Raw genomic sequence first — 23,391 nt, 5'->3', positions numbered from 1 at the left:
AATTTGAAGGGTGTCAATACCTAAAATATCCTCAAAAGTTTGCTTAATGACGAAATTATTGTTTAATGACAACTTGTACTTGCTACTTCTCATTGTTCTCTATGCAAGTTGCAGAACAACATCACAGCATAGCTCCAATGGTAGCTAAGACACACTAGGTAGAGGCTTCTAGTCCTAGTGTACCCAAATCGTATGCAGCATCATATATTGGAAGTAGAAAGAAGACGCACTGGCAGAGCCTCAATTGCACCATCTGCAAGCTCAATCACCACAAATAGAGAACGCCATTGCTGCAGGCCCTTTCTTTCTCCCTCTCCCGTTAGCTTTTCACTACGTTACTTTGTGATTTGGGTTTCAACTTTTCAACTTTATTTTGTTTTTGTGGTTTAGAATAGATGGTAGGCCTGACTTGGGAAAGTAATTTATTATTATTGAGTGGTGAACAGCTATAGTGGTGAGGACGTGAGGTGACTGTATTGATGAACAGCTGGGGTGTCTGACTAAAATTATTTTATGAGTGTACTTTCACTACTTTGGTGTTAGAGTTGTGTCCTATTTTTGTAATTTACGCTCAAATAATATTTTTAGACAAATATAGATCAAATGCTTAATTGACAATAAAAAACTTCTTTCTCAATATTCTCATAAGTTTTGCCAAATGCTTAAAAATGGTTTTAAAAATTGTGTTTTAAAAACACACATTTTAAAAATGCTTATGTTTAAAAACGCACTTTTTAAAACAGCTTATCCAAACATGCCCATAATAATTCTTCAAGAATCTCACCTTTGATGAGTTTATTTTACTTAGGAAAAATTAAATTAAATTTTACTGAGGTTTACTCAAATTATACTAACATTTCTCTTACTTTGAATTGTTTAAAACCTCCCTTATCTTTCAAATTTTAGGTTTTACTTCTAAAGTTCTATTTTGTATGCATCAGCAAGCAAACCCTCCATTCATATTTTTCGTTAAGTGTCATATAAGCTTGCCACGAGTGTTTAATTCATCCAATAAAATAATTTTAAGTCATTTTTATTATGTCATGTCATTTTTAATTATTTACTTTTTTAAGCTATAAAAGTAATGTGACATCATTTTATTAGACTAACAAAACACATGTAGCAATTTTATGTAGCACTTAACTAAAAATATGGATAGAAGAGAACTGATGCAAATGGAATAGAACTTCATGAATAAAATCCAAATTCTAAAATTTTAAAATGTAAAATCCAAACACCCCCAAACTTTAAAGGTCTAGCTTGCAATTAGCCAAAATCTTATATTTCGACTTTTGCCCTCCTATTTCCAAGTGAAATAAAATAACTACTATTACCTCATTTTCACTCTTCTTCTTCCTCTTTTTTTTTTTCTTTTTTTTTTCATTTTTACCCTCACTTATAACAAGAAAGAGAGACAAAAATAAAAGATCAAGCTAATGGGTGAAATAATTTGACCATTGTAAATATTGTTTTAAATAAATAAAAAAATCTTAAACATTGATAAATTTAGTTTTACGTGAAGTATAGACATTTTTTTTTTCCTTTCTAAAATGAGCTTTATATAATTATTTTTTGAATGAGAAGCTAATTAAGTATAACATTGGTAATTTATAAGGACAACATGAAATAATCAACATTTTATAACTGAAATTTCAGAGTTAAATGCTCAAGTTTTATTGAAATGTGGCTCTTATTAAGTTTAGTAAATGCATATTAAAGTTGCTGGGGGACAAGGACCCAAATAACTGACAAAGCTCGTATAGAGGTCAACCCCGGGAAACGTAGGCGAATTGTCCTCTGAAAGTATACACTTTGCTTGGGCTGCACAACCATAGTTGATGAGGGCGCCAAGGACATTTGCCTAACCTTAGAAGGTCAAGGGGCCGAGTCAAAGAGGACACAAGGCAATCTGAAGGGGAACAAGGGTAACTTGGTACTAAACAAGGAAGAGAAGAAAAATGAAGGATAATGCGGCCGTCTCTTCCACATTAAATGCACTGCAACCAATTAACTGACCACATTAATGGAGAAATGACCTTGAATATTGTTCTCACAATTAATGCCTTTATGTAAAAACCTTTTAGTAAGATCTTGATGGGACAAGTATCAAGGTAGTTTGATTATGACCTTCCAAATGTAAGATCCAGATGTCTCTTGGCTAAGTTATATAAAACCAAGAAGCACCTGGATCAAAAGGGGGAAAAAGAAAAGGAGAGGGAGAGAAGTCATCCATCTGTAACATCATCCTCGGACTAAGCTTTAGGACGAACACTAAGCCAATTTTGAGCAATTCCCAACTGAATATTAATCACTGCACTATGACTTCCAACTTTTGTTTTATAACGGTACTTAAAGGTTGACTTTGCATTCCATCTCTACAAATTAATTATGTAAGCAAATAGTAACAATATCTAACCTTAAACTCGTTTTTACTTTTTGCCCGCCACAAAAGTTTTACAAATTCCCAAAATAAATAATTTTCATTTTGAACTCTTGTGTAACAAGCAAACACATTATTATTCTGAATAAATATTGAAAGGATGAAAGTGAAAATATAGGTCGTAATAGTTACGCTTGAAAAAATGAAGGTAAAAGTAAAAATATAAGATTTTTTAATCATTTTTTTCAATCTTCATATTAAGCTGTAGGAATGTGAATAATTTGAAACAATGGGATGATAGTGTCATTTCAATAAACTTTGCTGGAAGTTAGTGTAATTTTCCTTTTGTTTAATGTATAACACTAACACTTGTATCTTAAAACAAAAAACAAAACAAAACAAAATTATACATTCCCTTTTATGATAAAAATAAGTTGAACCTTTTTTTTTTAAAGAAAAAAATAATAAGTTGAACCTAGTGGAACAAAAAAGAATATATAGGTCCACAAGGAAGGGTAACAAGTGAGGGATTCGTACATTCCCCTTTCAAGTACATGTTTGAGATAATTTATTCAATAGTTTATTCTGCTTAAAAAGTAGATTAGACAAGAAACACAATTGTATTTAGAAAAAGAGAAACTTTAACAGAATATACATAATTGGCTAAAAAAAATAAACCAAACCAAATAGATTACAAGTGGGTTGATTATAGTATGACCTCAGAGGCTCAGACTCATCTAGTTTCATCTTAGAACTTAATAATTTATAGCTTAATTCATTTACTGTAATTGATGTCAGCCATTATGCTTGAAAAGAATTGGATTATATATATATGGAGCAGAAAAGTATGCAGAGAAATTAAATTCTTTGAGAGTAGGGGATAAATGAATCTGAATTTCAAGTAATGTTTTAACTATATATAAAAAAAAAAAAAAAAAGATGACAATTACAGTTTGTATTAGTCTTAAATATTCTGTTTTTAAAATTATAATTAATTTTTCCCTTTGTTTTCATTGTCCCCCCTTAGTATTAGTCATAAATGATAAACTATTGATAGGATAGGTTGGGTTGACACATCAAATTACTTTGATTGAAAATTGTGTCAATTCAAACCCAATCCAATCCAAGTTTTTTATGGTTGAAAGAATCAACCCAATTAATCAACTTTGAAAAACAAACCTAAGGTATCGAGTTAGATTAGGAAGAATTCGTTAGATTAGTGGATTAAATGTACACCCCTTATTGGAGTGGCTACTCAATGGTTCTCATTAATTAAAAAAAAAAAAAATTGCCTTTTAAAATATGTATGTATGGTATAACTAATAAACTTATATCCTGAATTTCATTCAGCAAGTTGAATGTGAAACAACAAACTGCCTCCTAGCCAATAAAAAAAATTGTATCCTAGACAGCAACTTGTCATATAGAAATCAACAAGGTACTATTCAGGTGAAAGGGTAACAAATGTGATGGCCAATGAGAGCAAAAGCCCCATTCACCAGTGATCTTGAATACATTTAGCCGCTCACTTGTCATGCCTTTTATTACATCTTTCCAGAAAATGGTCTGTGGTCTGTGGTCCAGAAAACTGTTCTGTGTTTTTCTCCCTTACCAGCAAAACTACTCAGTAGAGGTTGTAAGATTTGTCCCCTCATACTAAAACTCAATTTTGCTGCCACAATTTTTCATTTCAACAAACCGTATTTATTTCGTTCATTTCATAATTCAATATAGTATATTAGGTTTCTCAATTGAATTCAAATACTTAATTGAGTTAACTAATGAGAAACAAATAGTATTACCTTTTTTTAAAGAACGATTAAATTCAAAATCACTTAAGGTACTGTATCTAAATTTTACACTTACAAATTTCAAAAATGACGTGACAGTAAGTACAGCTTCAAATTTGAAAATTTTAATCTAAATCATGAAATAGACGTGACTTGAAATGAAGAGGATCATATTCTGTAAGAGAAGAGTATATTGAAAGAATTTTTTTTGAGAAATGAGTATATTGAAAGTTAAAGCAACAATACATTTTAGAATTGAAATAAAATTTACTACCATCCTAAATATATGCAAAAGACAAGTTGAGTCCTACCAAATTAAGACCAAATTATAAGACTGTGTTGTATCTTAGGTTTCTTCATTAAATTAAACCATATATAGTTATATTAACTAATATAACAAAAATAAAATAAATCTGGTTAAGATATGCCTTTAGGACACATATTAACCATTTATTTTAAGAAACTTTTTATGAGAAATTGAAAAAATTGACAAAAAAATTTATCACTTTTTCATTTTTTCATAAATTTTTTTAAAATAGTTTATTAATGTATATTCTAAGAGCCCACCTAAGTAGAACACAAATAAAATTATCTTTAAAAAAAATACTGCATCAATGAATATTTAATTAAAGAATCTGAAATAAAGGTCAGCAACTGTAGAAGAAGAGGAAGAAAAGGTCAGCAACTGTATGTAGGAGGTTGTACCTACAAAATTACAGTAATTAAAAAGGAAGACTGTACAGGGCCTGGGCCTGACCCAGCAAGCCAGTCAACTTGGTCTGAACTTAGGACAGTTCCAGTAACCATAATGACTGCTGATGCCAGTCTGGGCCTGACAATGGCAACTTCCAACCCATACCAAGTTGGCACTTTAATCATTTATGCCACATCACAACACAAATAGCTCCAAAATGAATTGGGTCATCATCAATATATTATATGATATCTCCATGGGAGAGAATTGACAAATTTGTGATTTAAGCTTGAAAACTGAGTGAATATATCTCATTTCACTTTACAACTTTAGCTTGTAAACTATTTTATTTTGAATCTGTCAATGGAAACAAATGGCTAGTTAACTAGTCTGTCTTCAAGTGGAAGAATGATGCAGTATAAATGTTTTGTTTGTTTTTAGTAAGATAAATGCAATTTGCTTGCTTTCTACACACATACACGCGTGCGCGCGCACACACATATATATATATTTTTTTTTTGTGAAAATATTGAAAACCAAAATAAGTACATCAATTATTGTGATGCATTTGAATGATGGTTTTCTTCCATGCAAGTGATTCTCCAATAATTGATGTATTGAGAAATCAACTACACGTTCTGTAACCCATTGGTCCTATTCTACAAAAACATCTTTTTCAATTTTCTTATTTTGGTCATCTAAAATTACTACATTGCAGCTATAAATAAAGTAGCCAACATCTACTGGCATTGTATTAAAGTTTTAACCAATATGTTTTCAAAAAAATGTTTTGAAGACAATTCCAATACTGGTGTGAATAAACCACTCATGGAAATGATGTAACAGCTTACTTTTCTGTCTGCTGTTTGTTTTGAAACTTGAAAGAGAACCATCTGATATTGATGACTATCTCATTCTCTTTTTTCTCTATTATGGGGTTTTCTGTTGCATCTTATCTCCTATCCACTTATGGCAAATTTTATTTTTGAATCCAATAATACTGATTTAAGAAGTCTACCTCAGTAAAAGAACCTCCAAATGTAGTTCAAAACATAGCAACATTTACTTTATTAAGAAATTGGAATCCGAATGCTACTCACAAACCCCAAAAGGTCAAAATAATATTTGGTCATTAATTTTTGAAGATAGGATTTTCTTTCAAAACACTACCTAACAACTTTTTTTTAAAATTTTTTATATATAAAATTCAATAGTTACAATTGGGAGGGAGATCTAAACCTTAAATGTCATGGACACACCAAGAAGAGTCAACCAATTTAACTATATAGCTCATGGCCACTTTATAACAATTTTAAAAGTATTCACTTGTATTTTTAGTCACATGACTTACTTAATAGTCATGTAAGTTGTTTAAATAATTTAATGAATCATGTGATTTAATACACATGAATAGTCTTATAAACTGTTATATAAAGAGTTGTAGAAGCATCTTCCCACCTTGTTTGGAAGAAAACTGTCCATTCATTAAATCATTTTTGACAAGTCATGGGAATGTCATTTGATACACTTCTATAGATACATCAACCAAGTTATTTGATAAACTTTTATAGATACATTAGCCACGTCTATATAATATTTAAAAACTTAAACGTAGTATTTATTGTTGCACACTCATATTGAACCACATTAGCATAGCACTTCGGTCCATTTTGGTCAATTTCCGATCACTTTGATCCAATTTGGCTTACATCGTCAACTTCGGTCCAACTTGGTCTACTTTGGTCCATTTTAGTCCACTTTGGTCCCTTTCGGTCTACTTTGGTCCATTTCCAATCTATTTCAATCCAATTCAATGATGCTTTGGAGGATTGATTTGTGTAAAAAGATGAATTGCTTCATTAACAATTATATCACATTTTCCGTGTAATGTTGATAAGTTCTTGATAAAATCACATTTTTCTTATGTTATTAAAGTTGTTTTTCCCTCCTAGCACATGTGATGGATTTAGTTATATTTGTTTCATCTTGAGGTCATTCAAATCATATAGAGGATGAACCATTTGTAATGAGCACTATAAACAAATTTCAACCATATATTACATTATTTACAAAATATTTCACAAAAGGATTTAGGACTAACATTTATAAGTCTTATATACTATTTTCATTTTTCACTTAACAAAAAAACAAATTGTTAAATTTTTTCGTGCATTGCATGAGTTTGCAACTAGTAATAATAATATATAAAATTCAAAGAATAGAATTTAATGTTACTACTTTCTCAATGTGCCATGTCATTCATGTATTTTCAACTCTTACTCTCATTTTTAATTCTTCCTCTATTCATTAATTTTCCACTTCCTTCAATGTTTTCTCATCTCTTTTACATTTTTATCTTCCCCTTACTCCTTGCCATACCGATACTCTTCATTTTATTCTAATCCCTCTTATTTCCATCTTCTTTACTATAAATATATCATTCTCTCACATTCTATTCATATTTTTCCCCAAACAAGAAGGTGATTCACCTCTCTCTCTCTCTCTCTCTCTCTATTTTTTCCCCTTTTAGTGGATTTATAATTCCTTTTTAGATCTCTACTTTATGTTAATGAATTTTTTTTTGGAACTTCTCTCGCATACAAAAAGGTGCTCTCTCTCTCTCTCTCAATATTTTTTTTTCTTTTGGTGGATTTTTGATTTAATCTTGCATCTCTACTTTAAGTTCAAATTTTTGTGTTGAACTATAATTTAAATTGATTTAATTTGGTTGTTATAAGTTGTTATCTATTTTTATTTGATTGTTAGATGTGATTCTATATTCCTATTTTATTATAAATATAGTATATAATGATATAATATTATTCTATTACGTAGCATGATTTGAATAATTTGGTGTTTTCAACTATACATTTTATTTTGAATATTCTTCTCTCTCTCTCTCAATTTTTCATTATTTCTTGCAACTCTACTTTAGGTTAATGAATTTTTATGTTTTTAAAATCTCTACTTTGTATTGATATGTTTTAGTAACGTTTTATTGAGTTTTCCATCACAAGTACGTTTTATTGAGTTTTCCATCACAAGTCCTCTCTTCTTATACGTGGGTTTAACCGTGGGTCTGCAACTAGTTCAACTAATTCAAGAAACATAAAACACATCATAAGGAGAAGGAGGAACCAAATATATTTCGTTTAGGTAGTCTTTCTAGGGATATACATAATCCCATTTTCATGTGGAAGTGGAACAAATCAGGAAGTAAACCACACACCCAAGTTTACTAGAGAAAACATAACCTATTTCCCTCAAAAATGCAAAACAAAACCAATCAGAATTTAATTCAACATAAGTATTTATCTGACATGCTAATTCAGTGCTAACTCAGATGAGTTTAGATCACCATACACCAAATATACTAAAATAAATAACTTATCCTAAAAAAAAAAGATACTGAAATGATTAAATTTAGCCGTTAGGATACCAATAAATATCTCTGATCAAACTGAAATTTTGTATTGTGACAAGAGCAGTGTGCCTATACAAGGTAATGATGCCCTATATAAAAAAAAAAAAAAAAAAAAAACAAAACAAAACAAAAAGCCATTATAGACAACTGGAGTGTAATCCTGAGGGCAACTGGCGTAGATACAAGGTTTGACACCATATACAGAGAAAAAGTATAGCAAGTTCTATGTGATCCTTGACAAGCTCACCAAAATTCAACTCTAACCCAGCAAACTGGTTTAGGAGCTCACAAGGATCAGAACCGCATCTGCAAAGCCCCACCATGTATCAAGTTTTAAGAGCAATAGCCAAAACTTTTTTCCTGCTTTACAGGAAAGAATCCCTATGAACAAAACAATGGTTCAAGTATATGGAACTTGTATATCTGTGCCAGTCACTCGGCTCTAACTCAAACGGTACTCTCAAAAGAAACCTGGATATGGGGAAGATTCCTCGGCTTTGGGTTTGAAGCAGAAGCAAGCCCTTGAAGTAATTTCACAACTTCAGTATTATCCTCGAGATAATACTTAGCCTTGCTTGGTTTTTGGCCAACGGTGCAAGCAAAGATCTCTGGAGCTGCAGGCAAGGATGGACTAGAGACTGTGCTTAATATGCTCTCAAACATATCTTCATCAGATCTATCATCTCCAATGCACATTACAAAATCCGGTGCATTCCCACTGTGCACCATTCTTGAAAGAACCTTTTCCGCAACTAACCCTTTGCTTACTCCCTATATTCAACAAAACATTAATGAGAAATTTCACCCCAGATTCATATGTGAGAAAAAATCAAGAGAAAGGGAAGTTCTTTTTTTGGGGTTGGGGAAGGAATATATACCTGTGGCTTGACTTCGACAATAAGATTTCCCCTGTTAACAACTGCTGGTTCATTAGCAAGTACATTTTCCAGATGATCCACCAACTCCTTCGATTGGCAAGATCCAAAGTCAGGGTCTGCATCTTGATGGTGCCATACCAAAGCACTCTCTTTAACCTCTATGTTGGAGCCATCAGTGGCCTCTGTATATAATCTCATCACAGGTTCCACAATATTTTTCCAATCAAGATCTGCAGCCACTGGACTGGTTTCCCACTTGGATGATTGATTCCACCTGCACCAAGCAAAAGAACCTTAGCTTCTGTAGAAAAGTAAGTCAAGAAGCAAGATGAACATTCAAAGCATGTTATTGTTAACGTACCTCAAGAAGTAACCATGTTCAGCTGCTATTCCCAGCATGTCACATGGAGCAAACCACTCACTCAGAGAATCCCGCCCCCTTCCGCTAACAATAAATACAGTGTTCTTGGGATCATTGCACAGAACATTCAGAACAGAGGTGACTTCAGGGCTGGGGGTTTTAATAATAGAGTTTTGGGGAACAACAGTACCATCATAGTCAAGAAATATTGCTCTTCTGTTTGTTCTTCTATATGCTGAAACAATGTGTTCAATAGACAACTTCCTAAATCCATGAGAAAGAGAAACTACTCTAAATCTCAGACCCAAGCCAATCCCCCAGCATCGTTTAGTGTAATGATCCTTGCATGCTCTCTCTAAATCCTGCATAAAGCTGCGAGCCCAATAAGCTACATCATGAGAACTGACATAACGATAGTGTTTCTCATGCCGCAACTGCTTCTCAGAATCGCGCATGGTGATGGCTGATTCCAAGGCATCAGCCACAGCATCAATGTCCCAAGGGTTAACCCTGATTGCTCCACTTAAAGAAGGTGAGCAGCCAATGAACTCAGACACAACAAGCATGCTTGTTCGAGGAGAATCTGATTTTCTACCCATAGCCTCATCCATAACTGGAGTACCTTGTCTGCAAACAATATACTTGTAAGGGACCAAGTTCATACCGTCCCTCACAGCATTCACTATGCAACATTCTGCTACAGCATAATAGGCAGACTTCTCAAAACGTGGAACATGACGGTCGATTAGAATCACTGGCTCATAATTAGGTGAACCATAAACCTCATTGATCCTTTGGGCGGTTAAATACGTCTCTCTCTTTGCTTCCTGGACATCTTTCCCAGAGCCCCTAGCAGGATTGACTATTTGAACCAGAACAATCTTACCCTGCAGCTCTGTATGGTGCTCCAATAGCTGTTCTAAGGCAAGAAGTTTCAGACTGATGCCTTTAAATATATCCATGTCATCAACACCAAGAATCACCTTTTTCCCCTTAAATTGTTCTTGAATTTCTTTAATTTTGGCAGATGTTGAAGCAAGATTCAGCACAGATTCAAGCCGTCCCATATGAACGCCCACAGGAAGAATTTTAATATAAACTGTGCGGCCAAAGTAATCAAGTCCAATGTGTCCCCGCTTTGATTCATAGTCCAGGCCTAACATTCTGCTGCAGCATGAGAGGAAGTGGCGTGCATAATCAAATGTATGGAAACCAATTAGATCACAATTTAGCAGTCCCCTCAAAATTTCATCCCGAACAGGCAAAGTTCTGTATATCTCTGATGATGGAAATGGGCTGTGGAGAAAGAATCCAAGCCTAACTCGAGTAGACCGCTTTCTCAAAAATGTTGGTAAAACCATTAAGTGATAATCATGAACCCAAACACAATCATCCTCAGGATTAATTATTTCCATAACCTTGTCGGCAAATATTTTGTTTGCAGAAACATAGGCCTGCCAAACCGAGCGGTCAAAGCGATCACCATGGTCTGGGCACATGGGTAGCATATAATGAAAAAGAGGCCAAAGTTGCTGTTTACAGAACCCAAGGTAAAACTTTTTCTGAAGGTCATGGGGCAGAAATGTAGGCACACACTTGAAATCATCCAGCAGTTTTTGTGCAACTTCGTCTTGTTCAGTAGCATCTATTTCAACCTTAAGAGAACCCACATAAAGTACTTCTGTTTCAGGAGAGAAGCCATCCTTCAACTGTAAATAAGGAGAATCCTCATCCAAACTGAAGCACCATTTGTCAGTTTCTGCATCCCTTTTGGCATGCAAAGGTAGCATATTCGCTACTATGATTTTCCTCTCACGGCACACATCTGAATCTCCATCAGTACTGCCATAACCATCCACATCAGATATGATTCCTGGAACAGTCATTACCCGTGGAAGAACTCTAGGGGTATGAGGAATATCCAATAGGTCTCCAGAAGCCAAATCAAAAAAGTTTGAACATGATCTTGATGCCATTAATGACAAGTGAGAGAGTCCTTTCTACTAACTCATGCAGAACAACACTTCCCAACAGAGACTTTTGGCTCAGCTGTCCACAAACCTATAAAAGAGGAATGGGTTTGACCACATCAGTAAATTGTTGGAAATACAACTCCATAAAAACATCAAAATAATTTGAATGCCATGCTGAAATTGGTTTCACACTTTGCATGGCTGCTCATTTCAAACAAGAGCTTTCTTTTTAATCATTTACTGGCAGCATCCAATAATGTACTTCCAGAGATTACATTTAATAAAAACTTTTATATATATTTATATGGAGCTTTAGTTGCTAAAAGGCTAACATGCGGAGTATCACACAGAGAAATTCCATTTGACTTCAGGAAAGAAGGAAAAGTAATTAGATGGTCTAGAAGTATTTAAAGCATATATAGACTTTCCATCAGAAGCAGACAAATCATCTCAAAACGAATAGGGTATAATGCAATTTGCTTAACCAATTATGAACATGAGTCTGACAGAGAGATGTTAATATAAATAAAAACAGAGGGGCATTCAACCTATTTATCAAAAGCACACATGTTTAAGCACAATAGAAATAGAATTTGAGATACTTATATTAAAAAAAAAAAAAAAAGGTGAAAAAAGAATATGAGAGAGAACTCATGAGCAAGCCATAACATCTTCATTAATTTCTTGAAACTTAAAAGTAAAGTCAGAGAAATAACCACAAATCTAGATGGTCCTAACCATATGATTCTAAGCCAAATCACAACCCATAACCTCAAGCCATAACACAACCCAGCCTTCAGCCTGTAGAATTCAGCCCATAACCAGCTTACATTGAGAAATTTTGGGCTCAGGTTGGACTAGACTAGGATTGGGCCAGACTGTAATGTTGGATTGGGTTGGGTTGATCTTCGATCTTATCAGGCTAAGGCAAGTAGGTTAGTGCATAGCTGAAAATTAACTTAAAATGACATTAATTATCATTAATTTTTTAATCCCATAAAATTATTATAATAGAAAATTTTCAATCATATCAAAGAGCTACGAAGATATGGAACTAAAATTGTGTTCATCAAACACAACTTTTTTTTAATTATTACAAATATGAGGTACATCTAAAAACCTGTGTCATCTAAATTATAGGCTGGTATATTGGGTTATGGGCTGGACTTAAGGGTTGGGCTAGGGTTGGGTTGTGTGGACCACAACCCTAGCCCGTTGGGTTGTTTGTGCCTAGGCCCAACCCAAGCTTGTCCAAAGTCTGAGTAGGATTCGGTTGGTCTACACTAGCTTGCATAAATCATACCCCTATTTATTGGCATCCCTTTTGCTTATCAAATTCATGCTAAAATCTTCTCCAGTATAATCCTAACAAGTTCCTGAATAATTCCTGACTTAAATGATATCCATACATAAGAGTTAAACCATACATCTATCACAATGATGACAAACTGATAGATTCTAACTTCCATAGCAATGCATATAGAATTAGAAGCTTGCTTATACACTCTACCATGTTAAATACGATCCAAATTTCTAATAATAACAAAATTAAATTAGAGATGTAGTGTTACTTCTAATACAGTGTAAACCAAAAATAGATATCACTCTTCCTCTAAAGAACTTTGGCATACTCAAAAATTGGGTTTTGGGGGGGGGGGGGGGGGGGAGATAGGAGCATGCGTATGCGTGTGAGAGAGGGACAGAGAAAGGTGTATAATGATCACTGAGAACCCATTGCATATATTAGCACCCCCCACTGTATAATTTGAAGAGTGGAAAGAAACAAGTATGATAACCTCAAAATATGTGAAACAAAGCTAAACTGTGAATAAAAAAGGCACAAAATTCATACAAATATATAGCAGAAGGTTTTAAAAGGCAGCCAAATGTTATCATTAGGTAGTATTTCATAAATGCAATAATGCATCCAATTAAAACTACTTCTACATTTACTTGGGTATGAAGCATAACAATCTACTATCGATAATATACCCAATTGCGCACGAGTATTAAAACTCAAAATTTACTATTTTTATCATCAACCCTAATCATCCCTGATGACAAACAAACAAAATACCAATGCTTCAAAACAAGCAATCTTGAGAGTGTTACACAGTAATCAGACTAACATATGTGACCATAACAGTGATTTTAACCATTATTAACAAATTTTTAAAAACAGAAACACAAAAACAATTCCTCACCCAAATTGAACTTAATAATTTTTTTTTAAGAAAAAAAAAAAAGGAAGGACAAGAGAATCTTCTAAGGTTCATGTTCACTTTTGAAAGTCCTAAATTTGAATTATGGCTCAATTCAAATAAAGAGAAGCCTTATTTGAAATCTTTCACAAAATTAAGTCTTTTGTGAAGCAATAAGAAATATTTAGTTTTCTCGGAAAGTATTTTCCGTCCAAACAAACAGTGTCTCTAAGTACAAGAAATAAATACAGAAATACGATAAATCTCTCAACTAAAAATACAGAAATAAATAGCACAGTTTTTTTTTTTTTTTTACTGTGAGAGCAATTCACCACCAAAAAAAGAAAAAAAAAAAACCTTCTAGATCTAAAAGAAAAAATACGTTACGGTGTTGAAAAATCCAAAGATCCTAACCTGAAACAAATTCAAGCCGCTCTCGAATTTTCTCAAGCCTTTAATTTGATCAAAATTCCTGCCAAAATTACACCACAGAGAAAACTATATATATACATATCAATATGTAAAAACACTTAGAATATCGCTCCAAAAGCCATGTTTGGTTGCCAAGAAAAAAAAAAAACAAAACGAAGTGAAAGTCTCTTGTCACTCTTTGTTCTCAGTTAAAAACAGCTGAGATCAAATAGTCAAATTTCTTCTCCTTATTGTTCCTCCTTTTCTTTTCTAAAAACATATTTCTCGACAACCAAACAAGTCCTTAAGAAAAATTTCCAAACTCAAAAACACAACAAAAAAAAAAAAAACACGTACCAAAAAATAAAGGCGAGCTTCTTTCAACGGTTTAACGCACGCGAAACAACAACAAAAAGAAATGGAGAAGCGGTTAGAAAATCGGCGATCGGAGAAAGACGGTTAAAAAAATAATCGGCGATTTTGGATATGAGAGTGTTGTTTTTTTTAAAGAGGTTTTTTTTTTGGGTTTGAGAAGAAGAGAATGGAGGCTGCGTTGGATTGTTTTTGTTTTTGTTTTTTGTTTTGTTATATAAATAGAAAGTGAGAGAGAGAGAGAGAGTAAATGTGGAAAATGAAATTTTATACGTTTATGTGTGAGTGTGTGTGTGTGTGTGTGTGTGTGTGTGTATATATATATATATATGGGAAAAGGTTTTACTTGCTAATTTTCTATTGGGGAGGGTTTGGGAATTGGGATAAGCTTTACCGCAAATACTTTTGGGTTTTTTCTTTTTTTTCTTTTTTTTTTTTCTTTTTGAGTTTTTGGCTTTTCGGTTTCGGAGAAGTTTCCGGATTTGTTTTCCCAACTTGTTTGTTGAAATTACTATAATGCCCTTTTTTTCTTTTTTCTTTTTTATTTTTAAGTTGGGGGCCTTGACTTGTGTCCATTGTTTAATTGGTCTTTGTCTTTAATCTTGGAATAATGGACTATAAGCATGTCTTCAAGACTTGAAAAGTTATGTCTTTGAATCTCGTTACCACTCTAATGTGTTTGTGAATTTCGATTTTGAGGCAAGTTAACGAATTTTTTAAGAACATTAGAATATATTGTTAAAAAAATTTATTAAAAAATAATAATTAAATTTTTTTACAATTTTTTCTATTTTCTGTAAAATTATGGTCAAGACTTTCTTAACATGATTTATTTAACAATTACTCTAAGTGTACCTATTAACAAGACCATTTGATCAATTCAACTAATAAAACTTTTTTCATCAAATAAGGAATTTAGGTTTGAAACATTGGATTAAATTTAAAATCCTTTAGAATTATTAAGATAATTACATTGAATAATTCTTAATATTTTATCTAAACACAATAAAAAAATATCTTATCTATTAATTTTGAAATGATTAAATTTTATTTTGTCATTGTATTAATAATTTAAATCAATACCTTACATGTGATATACATGGTGAAATCTAATCTAAGATAGTGTTTTGATTTGAAATAATGCTGCAGTTACAAACTATTTTACAACATTTTTACAAATTGTTGTTGTAGCCAATTTCTTAGTAGTTCTCATCTAGGTTTACCAATAACATCATTTTTTTATTTTAAACTAATAACATCATTTTTTTATTTACCAATAATCATTCATCACATCATCAGTTTATAAAAGTTTGTGTAAAAAAAATTATATCTCTAACATTTTCTTTTGGTTTGATAGTAACACATTCAAATCTATTTACAATCTATATAGATACAAATCTTATTAAATATATGTTTTAAAAGTCAACTATGTAAAATGGAATCAATACACTTTCGTGGATAATTAGATAAGAAAGAATCAATATGGGTATGATCGAAGATAAATTACTTATATTTTGCATGTTTTAGTATATAAAAGTAGACAGTAAGCAAATTCAGGCAACATTTATTGTTTGTTACTACTTTTGGGTTCAAAGTAACAAGATGTTATGGAAACGTAATGGGCATAATTTTACGGACAAATGTAGAAGATAATGTTTTTTTTTTTAATCATTGGAAAATGAGAATTTGAATAATGAATATTACTATTGAAAATGCCAACAAATACTAACTAATTTAGTTACAAGATTGTTGTTGTATTTTTTTATTTTTTAGGAAGGGCCTATTGTAGTTAAAAGTTAGGCTAGAGAATGTAAAGTTAAAAAAAAAAAAAATATATATATATATATATATATATATATATATATATATATAGAGAGAGAGAGAGAGAGAGAGAGAGAATGTAAAGTTAAGTGTTGCTGAATTAGTGTAATTTTGTTTAGCTATAAGAGGAAATTATGAGAAAACTCGTGGTGTGATGAGGGTGGTTGGCTTAACCTAATTTACCTAATATTTTAAATGGTGAGATGAGTTTTATAATTAAATAACGTTATCCTCCAATATTTTACTTTTTTAATTGCTATTTGTTAGTGTATTCCTACGTATATATATTTAATTGGATAGTCAACAAACTTTTGGTCAAATACGAATAGGCAGAGATTATTAGCCCTCCTATGGATGTGTTTAGGTTAATTAGTTTTTTACTTCTTTTTTTTCCCTTAGGCCTTAGCTGATTTGGTTAACAACTACAAATTGATATGATAATAAATATTGTTGATATCACATAAATGATATAATAAATACAATTTTTAATTCAAAAATTGACATATCAATCTATAAGATTTATATAGTAAAATTTGTAGTAGCTGTAGTATTTTTATATTTGACTCGGTTACGAATGTATAACTTATTATTATTTTCTTCATAGGTATAGTCAAATTTTTACTCAACTTATTTTTTAAGTAAGTGGACTCTAGATAATTTAACTAGTCAAATTTTTAATTATTGAATAAAAGATACAGAGTTTAAACCTGCATACACTCAAAATCAATTGGTATTTTAGAACTGATAATAAAGAGTAATTATCGTGGAGTGGATGTCAAAAGTTGAAATGGTATCGTATAAAAAAAATTAATAAAACAAACTAACAAGAAATTAAACTAATACAAATACACAACAAGTTTTTCTTTTAAACTTTTTTTTTTATTATATTACTCTTACCTAACCCTAGCTCAAGCCTATGTATATTTTATCTTTTTGGGGGGGGGGGGGGGGAGAGAAATATATATCTTTGATCTGCAATAGTGAAGAAAAGTGTATAGATTTTTTTTTTGGAAAGAGATATAGCTAGGTATCTTATAATATTGGTATATTAATTTATTAGCACATGATAGGAAATTCTAGCTAGACCATGCGCACGCCATCACTATCAGTGACCCTTTGAATGGTAATGCTTTATGCATGGAGACACTTTATTATTCAAACAACTCCTTCAAAAACGGAATAGTATTTATTATTAAGAATATTATGTGTTTTATAACAAATTATAAAAGGAAATTACTATGTCATGTCTCATGTCAATGACAATGACAATATTAATAATACATCAAACATTTACAAATTGCAAATTTTAAAAAGGAATTCACCATTTTTCCGCATTTATACTCGACAATATTCCTCGGGAAAAAACACTATATATAACTGAAAAGCTCATCAATTCATGACGTTCACAAGTTTATCATGGTTTCTGTTTCTTAACTTGACGGTTTAACAATAACATTGATAGCTACGTTATATCAAATAGTGATAATGTTTGTTTCTTTCTTTAAATATTAGTACATTATAGCATATAATTTACAATCACCACACCTAGCTTTTTAACATAATTGGGGGTGTGACAATGAAGGTGAGTATGTGACGTTTCAAAAAAGTTTGTCTGTTCTTAAAAAAATAGGAAATGTTTTCCTCGTTATTGGGTTTTTTTCGTTGACCACATAAAACGTGTTTCATCCTATCATACACCAAAAAAAAATATATATGAAATATGTTTTTTAAGAAACCGTTTGTTTAAAAAATAAATAGATCATCTGCGTGATATTAACAAATGTTTTTCAAACAATTATTAATAAACTATATTAGAAAAATCTTGACACTACTTTTGCAGAAAATATAAAAAAATTTGTCAAAAAATTAAGGATATGTTTGGTAACAGTTTTTGTTTTCTATTTTCAAAAACTTGTTTTTGGGAATATAAAGAAAAAACAATTTTCTTTAGGTATGTTTGGTAACTGTTTTTCCCCTTATTTTTTGTTTCCAAAAATAATTTTCTAATTTTGAGACTAAAAAACTTGTTAGGTAACTCAAAATGGACAAAAAACAAAACTATTTTCAAAACTCAATTTGTAAAGGAAACTGAAAATATGCAAAAGACTGTTTTCAGGTTCTAATTTTCAAAAGTTAATGAAAACACACATTTAATTTAATGAATCTGTCTTATTTAATGAGTTAGCATTAGAGTTCAAATCTGAATAATAACATATTTTAGAATTTTCTAATTTTTTTCTTCAAAAAACTATATTTTTAATTTCATCTAATCAAACGTGTCTTTGATTTCAAAAATATAAACTGTTTTATCATTTTTCCGTTTCTAAAAAAATTTCCAAAGAATTTCCTAGGTAAGAAACTTTTAAAGAGATTTGCACACGAATGTTGTTAATGTGCATTGCAAGTTGTAAGCCTAACATCAAAAGATAAGTTCCAAAGCAGCTTTTTTTCAAATTAGTTTAATAAGAAAAAAATCAAGTAGATCAAATATTTTAATTCATAAAAAAATATATTTAAAATGTGTGCTACTTTATGGATAAGCTATAGAATATACGTTTCTTAATTAGGTTAGCCTTAACTTTGGCCCAAAAAAAGGAATATACCAAAGCCCTCGAAAGGAAGATGCTATAAATTATAAAAATGTAAATAGATAAGAACAGTAGGGGTAATAGAGTGAAGTGGATAATAATATTAAATTAAAATAATAATAAAAAAATTTGAAGTGGATAAGATGAGCTGTGTGATAGTAAGTGACAGCTAGGTAAAGTTAAGGTACGAATTTGGTTTTCCCAACAAACGTGAAAGAATTTTTCACTATTATTTATTATTATTATTATTTATTTTTTTTTTGTACTTTTTGGAGACATTGAATTTGAACCCTCAAACCCAAAGTCTATAACAATTAATAAAAGAATAAAACAAAAATTCAAATAGAGAGAGAGATAAATAATGAAAGTAATGAAAAGTTGATAACTGGGCAAGCGGGATCCGGACAGCACGGTGCTGTCCGACCGCAGCAATTCCTAGCTGTCAACACTCCCTCTCTCTCAACTCTCAAGTGGATATGTATGCATTTAGCTTTAGCGTGTTCACATTTTGGAGTCTCTTATCTCATCGAATTATTACACACACCCTCAATCTTGTTTTTAACAACTTTCTTTTTACAAAATTACCGTTAGGGAGTGTTTGATTGGGAGGAATATAAGGAGGATAAAAAATAGGAAGGGGAAAATAGAATGAAAAATATTGGTTTTTACTGTTTGATTAAAGAAGGAAAATAGGAGGGACAGAAAAGAGGGGAGAAAGTTTTCCCTCTTAAACCTTTTTTTTTTTTTAATTATCCCAAATTGGGAGGAAAATGAAGAGGGAAAAGTGATAAAAAATTCATTTTACACAAATACTCTCTCACCTACCCCTCATATATTATGTAACAAGAGTATAATAGTCAATTTATATAAATTACATTTTTCATCCTTCAATTTTTCTCTCCAACCAAACAAAAGAGTTTTCTACCATCTATGTTACACACACTCTCTATCTTATCTTTAACAACTTTCTTTTTACAAAATTACCGTTGGGTGTTTGGTTGGGATGAAAATAGGGAAGATAGAAAATAGGAAGAGGAAAATAGGATGAAAAGTACTGTTTTTTATTGTTTGATTAAGGAAAGAAAATAGGGGAGACAGAAAAGAGGAGAGAAAGTTTTCTCTCTTGGACCCACTTTTTTTATTATCCCAAATTGTGAGGAAAATGAAAAGGAAAAAGTGATGAGAAATCCATTTTACACAAATACCCTCTCACCTACTTCTCACATATTATGTAACAAGGGTATAATAGTCAATTTATATAAATTACATTTTCCATCCTTCAATTTTTTTCTCCAACCAAACAAAAGAGTTTTCCACCCTCTATCTTACACACACTCTCTATCTTATCTTTAACAACTTTCTTTTTACAAAATTATCGTTAAGGAATGTTTGGTTGAGATGAAAATAGAGATGATAGAAAATAAGAAGAGGAAAATATGATGAAAAATGTTATTTTTTACTGTTTGATTAAGGAAGGAAAATAGGAGAGACAGAAAAGATGAGAGAAAGTTTTACATCCTGGACCCACTTTTTTTTATTATCCCAAATTAGGAGGGAAATGAAAAAGAAAAAGTGATAAGAAATCCATTTTACACAAATACCCTCTCACTTACCCCTCACATATTATGTAATAAGGGTATAATAATCAATTTATGTAAATTACATTTTCCATCCTTCAATTTTTCTCTCCAACCAAACAAAAGAGTTTTCCACCCTCTATCTTACACTCACTCTCTATCTTATCTTTAACAACTTTCTTTTTACAAAATTATAGTTAGGGAATGTTTGGTTGGGATGAAAATAGAGAGGATAGAAAATAGGAAGAGGAAAATATGATGAAAAATGTTTTTTTTTACTGTTTGATTAAAGAAGGAAAATAGAAGAGACAGAAAAGATGGGAGAAAGTTTTCCCCCCTGGACCCACTTTTTTTATTATCCCAAATTGGGAGGAAAATGAGGAGGGAAAAGTGATGAGAAATCCATTTTATACAAATGCCCTCTCACCTACCCCTCACATATTATGTAACAAGGGTATAATAGTCAATTTATATAAATTACATTTTCCATCCTTCAATTTTTCTCTCCAACCAAACAAAAGAGTTATCCACTCTTCTATTTTTTCACCCCTCCAACCAAACATACAAGAGGAAAAACCAAATATTTTTCTATCATTCCACTTTTCCATCCTCTCACAATTTTCCATCCTCTCACTTTTCCACTCCTCCAACCAAACGGACCCTTAGTCTTGCCCCCACATAATTGTTTGATTATTTTTTTAAGAATAAATTTAAAAATACAAAAAAAATTGAAAAAAAAATATTATAGACAAATTAAACATCATAATTTCAAATTTATCACTTTATATAGTATAGTACAATTGTATCTAAGAGCATTAGTATATGATTTTTTTTCATTTTTTACTCTAAAAAACTATTTTATTTATTTTATAATACAACTTTACAATTCACCAAACATCTCATTTATCTATTACTCTCTCCGTCTGAGTTTGTTTGTCCTCTATTCCATTTTAGGATATCCCAAAATATTGTCTTGTTTTTAGAAATAAAAGTCATTAATTTACTAATGTTCCTATTATATCCCTACTTTATTTTCAAAACTATTTGAAAAGAAAACTAACAAATATTTAAAAAAATCAATCTAATTGGGGCACCTTTTTAGTTGCTTTATTAAGAATAACTCATTAAAAAAAACTAATAAATTTATTTAAGGGTAGTTGTGTAAGTTTATTCATTTCTATAAGGCAGACAAGACAATAAATGATATTCTCTTAAAAAGTTTGTTTTTTCAAACAGGACAAAAAAAATAGGACGGAGGGAGTAATTTCTCTCTCTCTCTCTCTCTGAATAAAGTTTCTCTCCAAACTAGTTTGGAGAGAAACTCTTCAAACTTCTAATATATTTCTTTTTTGAGTGTGAATTTTGAAAATCTAACCGTTGAATTTCATGTTCCTTACGTTCTTAACATACATATCAAATTTCGTTCAAATCGGATATTATTTACTATTTGATCAATTAACTTAATTTTTATATACAACTTTAGATTACAAAATCTTGAAATTATAATATTTATTTGATGACATAGCAATTGATTTTTGATTTTCTTGAAATTTTGTAAGCATTATGCATGTAATAAGAACATGCAATCTAACAGTTAAATTTTCAAAATTCACACTCAATATAAATATATATGATGAGTTTGTAGGGTTTCTCTCTAAACTAGTTTGGAGACAAACTTTGCTCTCTCTCTCCCCAAATCTATTTATCTCTTTCTCTTGGTCTAAAACCACTAAAGTGGTTGATCCGGTGAACTGATCCAATAAAGGTGACCCAATCTATTGGTGCTCTGATGGCTTGCTTTGATATGGTGTTCTGATGAAGAGAGAGAGGCACAAGATATAGAAGAGAGAGTGAGAGAGGTTGAGAGAGAACAAAAAAAAAAGTAATAGAAAAAGAAGTAACAGCTGCTACGATAACTTCTAAAATTAAGAAGTAATTATAGCAAAGTTGTACCTATCCAAATAAACATGATTTTCTCAACAACAAAAAATAATAGTAAAAAAATAAACATGATTTTGGGGGCTACTGGACGTTCTAAAATTACAATTTGGAGCGGTGTAACACCCCCAATGCTAATGCTCTAAGGTTTTCTTTAGCACACAAATGCAAATATAATATAAGGTTTTATTTAGCACATAAACGAAAATATAATATTCAAAGTGACATATTTATAAGAATTTAATTTAATTTATCACGAGGATATAATCATAGGATATTTTTGAACTTTCTTCCAAAAGTAGTATTAAAAACATTTGTACGATGTCACCTAAAATATAATATATACTTATTATTATGGTAGTTTTATACACATAATTAGTTTTTATAAATATTGTATTTAGATTTTGATGTAAATGTCAACTTAGTATATTATATATATATATATATATATTAAACATTGTTTTAGGGTGGAGGTATATATTGTGGTCATTGCTTTACTCAGGTGAGAGGGTGGTCGTATCTAATCACCTTCTACGGCATTCATCTTCCTTCTCACTTGTCTTTGAGGAAAAGTCCAACAAACCCTAGATTGTCTAAGAACCTGCACTAGGCGTGTATGACAACTTGTGACACCAATTCTTTACCAATCTGACAGGAAACACTTTGGTATGCATCTAAAGGTAAATCCTATTAAGTTGTGAGTTTTTGGAGAAATTATTGTGGATCACGTTACTTGTCTACTATTCTATTAAAAAATTATCACCTACTTAAAATTACCGAGTTAGTCTAACAAGGAAGTTAGTTTTTGTTAAATTTTTTTTTATCATAAATTGAGTGAAATGGTGGACAAATAATGTAGTACACCATAAATACCATATAATTTATCGAGGTTTAGAGAGTTAATTATGTTAAAGTTTTAGTTAAAAATTCATATAGATGGCAAACAAGTGAGACATAGTACTTTTGAGTTAGGGTCAAGATTT

General features: G+C 31.2%; 1 protein-coding gene across 2 annotated transcripts; it reads right to left on the bottom strand.

Moving 5' to 3' along the window:
- Positions 1 to 8,294: 8,294 nt before the first annotated feature.
- Positions 8,295 to 14,749, bottom strand: LOC142627629 (putative alpha,alpha-trehalose-phosphate synthase [UDP-forming] 10). 2 transcript variants are annotated; one of them, XM_075801506.1, is made up of 5 exons: positions 14,470 to 14,749; positions 14,116 to 14,173; positions 9,528 to 11,588; positions 9,167 to 9,440; positions 8,295 to 9,059 (listed from the first exon to the last, which is right to left on the bottom strand). In XM_075801506.1, exons 3-5 carry the CDS (start codon positions 11,501 to 11,503, stop codon positions 8,736 to 8,738), a joined length of 2,574 nt encoding a protein of 857 aa, XP_075657621.1. In that variant the 5' UTR covers positions 11,504 to 11,588; positions 14,116 to 14,173; positions 14,470 to 14,749; the 3' UTR covers positions 8,295 to 8,735. The 2 variants fall into 2 exon arrangements, with proteins under 2 accessions (XP_075657621.1, XP_075657622.1); XM_075801507.1 differs by having other exon boundaries at positions 14,116 to 14,199; positions 14,470 to 14,537.
- Between the last annotated feature and the right edge of the window lie 8,642 nt (positions 14,750 to 23,391).

Source organism: Castanea sativa, chromosome 3, assembly GCF_040712315.1.
Source record: "Castanea sativa cultivar Marrone di Chiusa Pesio chromosome 3, ASM4071231v1".
NCBI lineage: Eukaryota > Viridiplantae > Streptophyta > Magnoliopsida > Fagales > Fagaceae > Castanea > Castanea sativa.
Note: the sequence above shows the minus strand (reverse complement) of the source record. Positions and strands in the feature narration are given on the sequence as shown.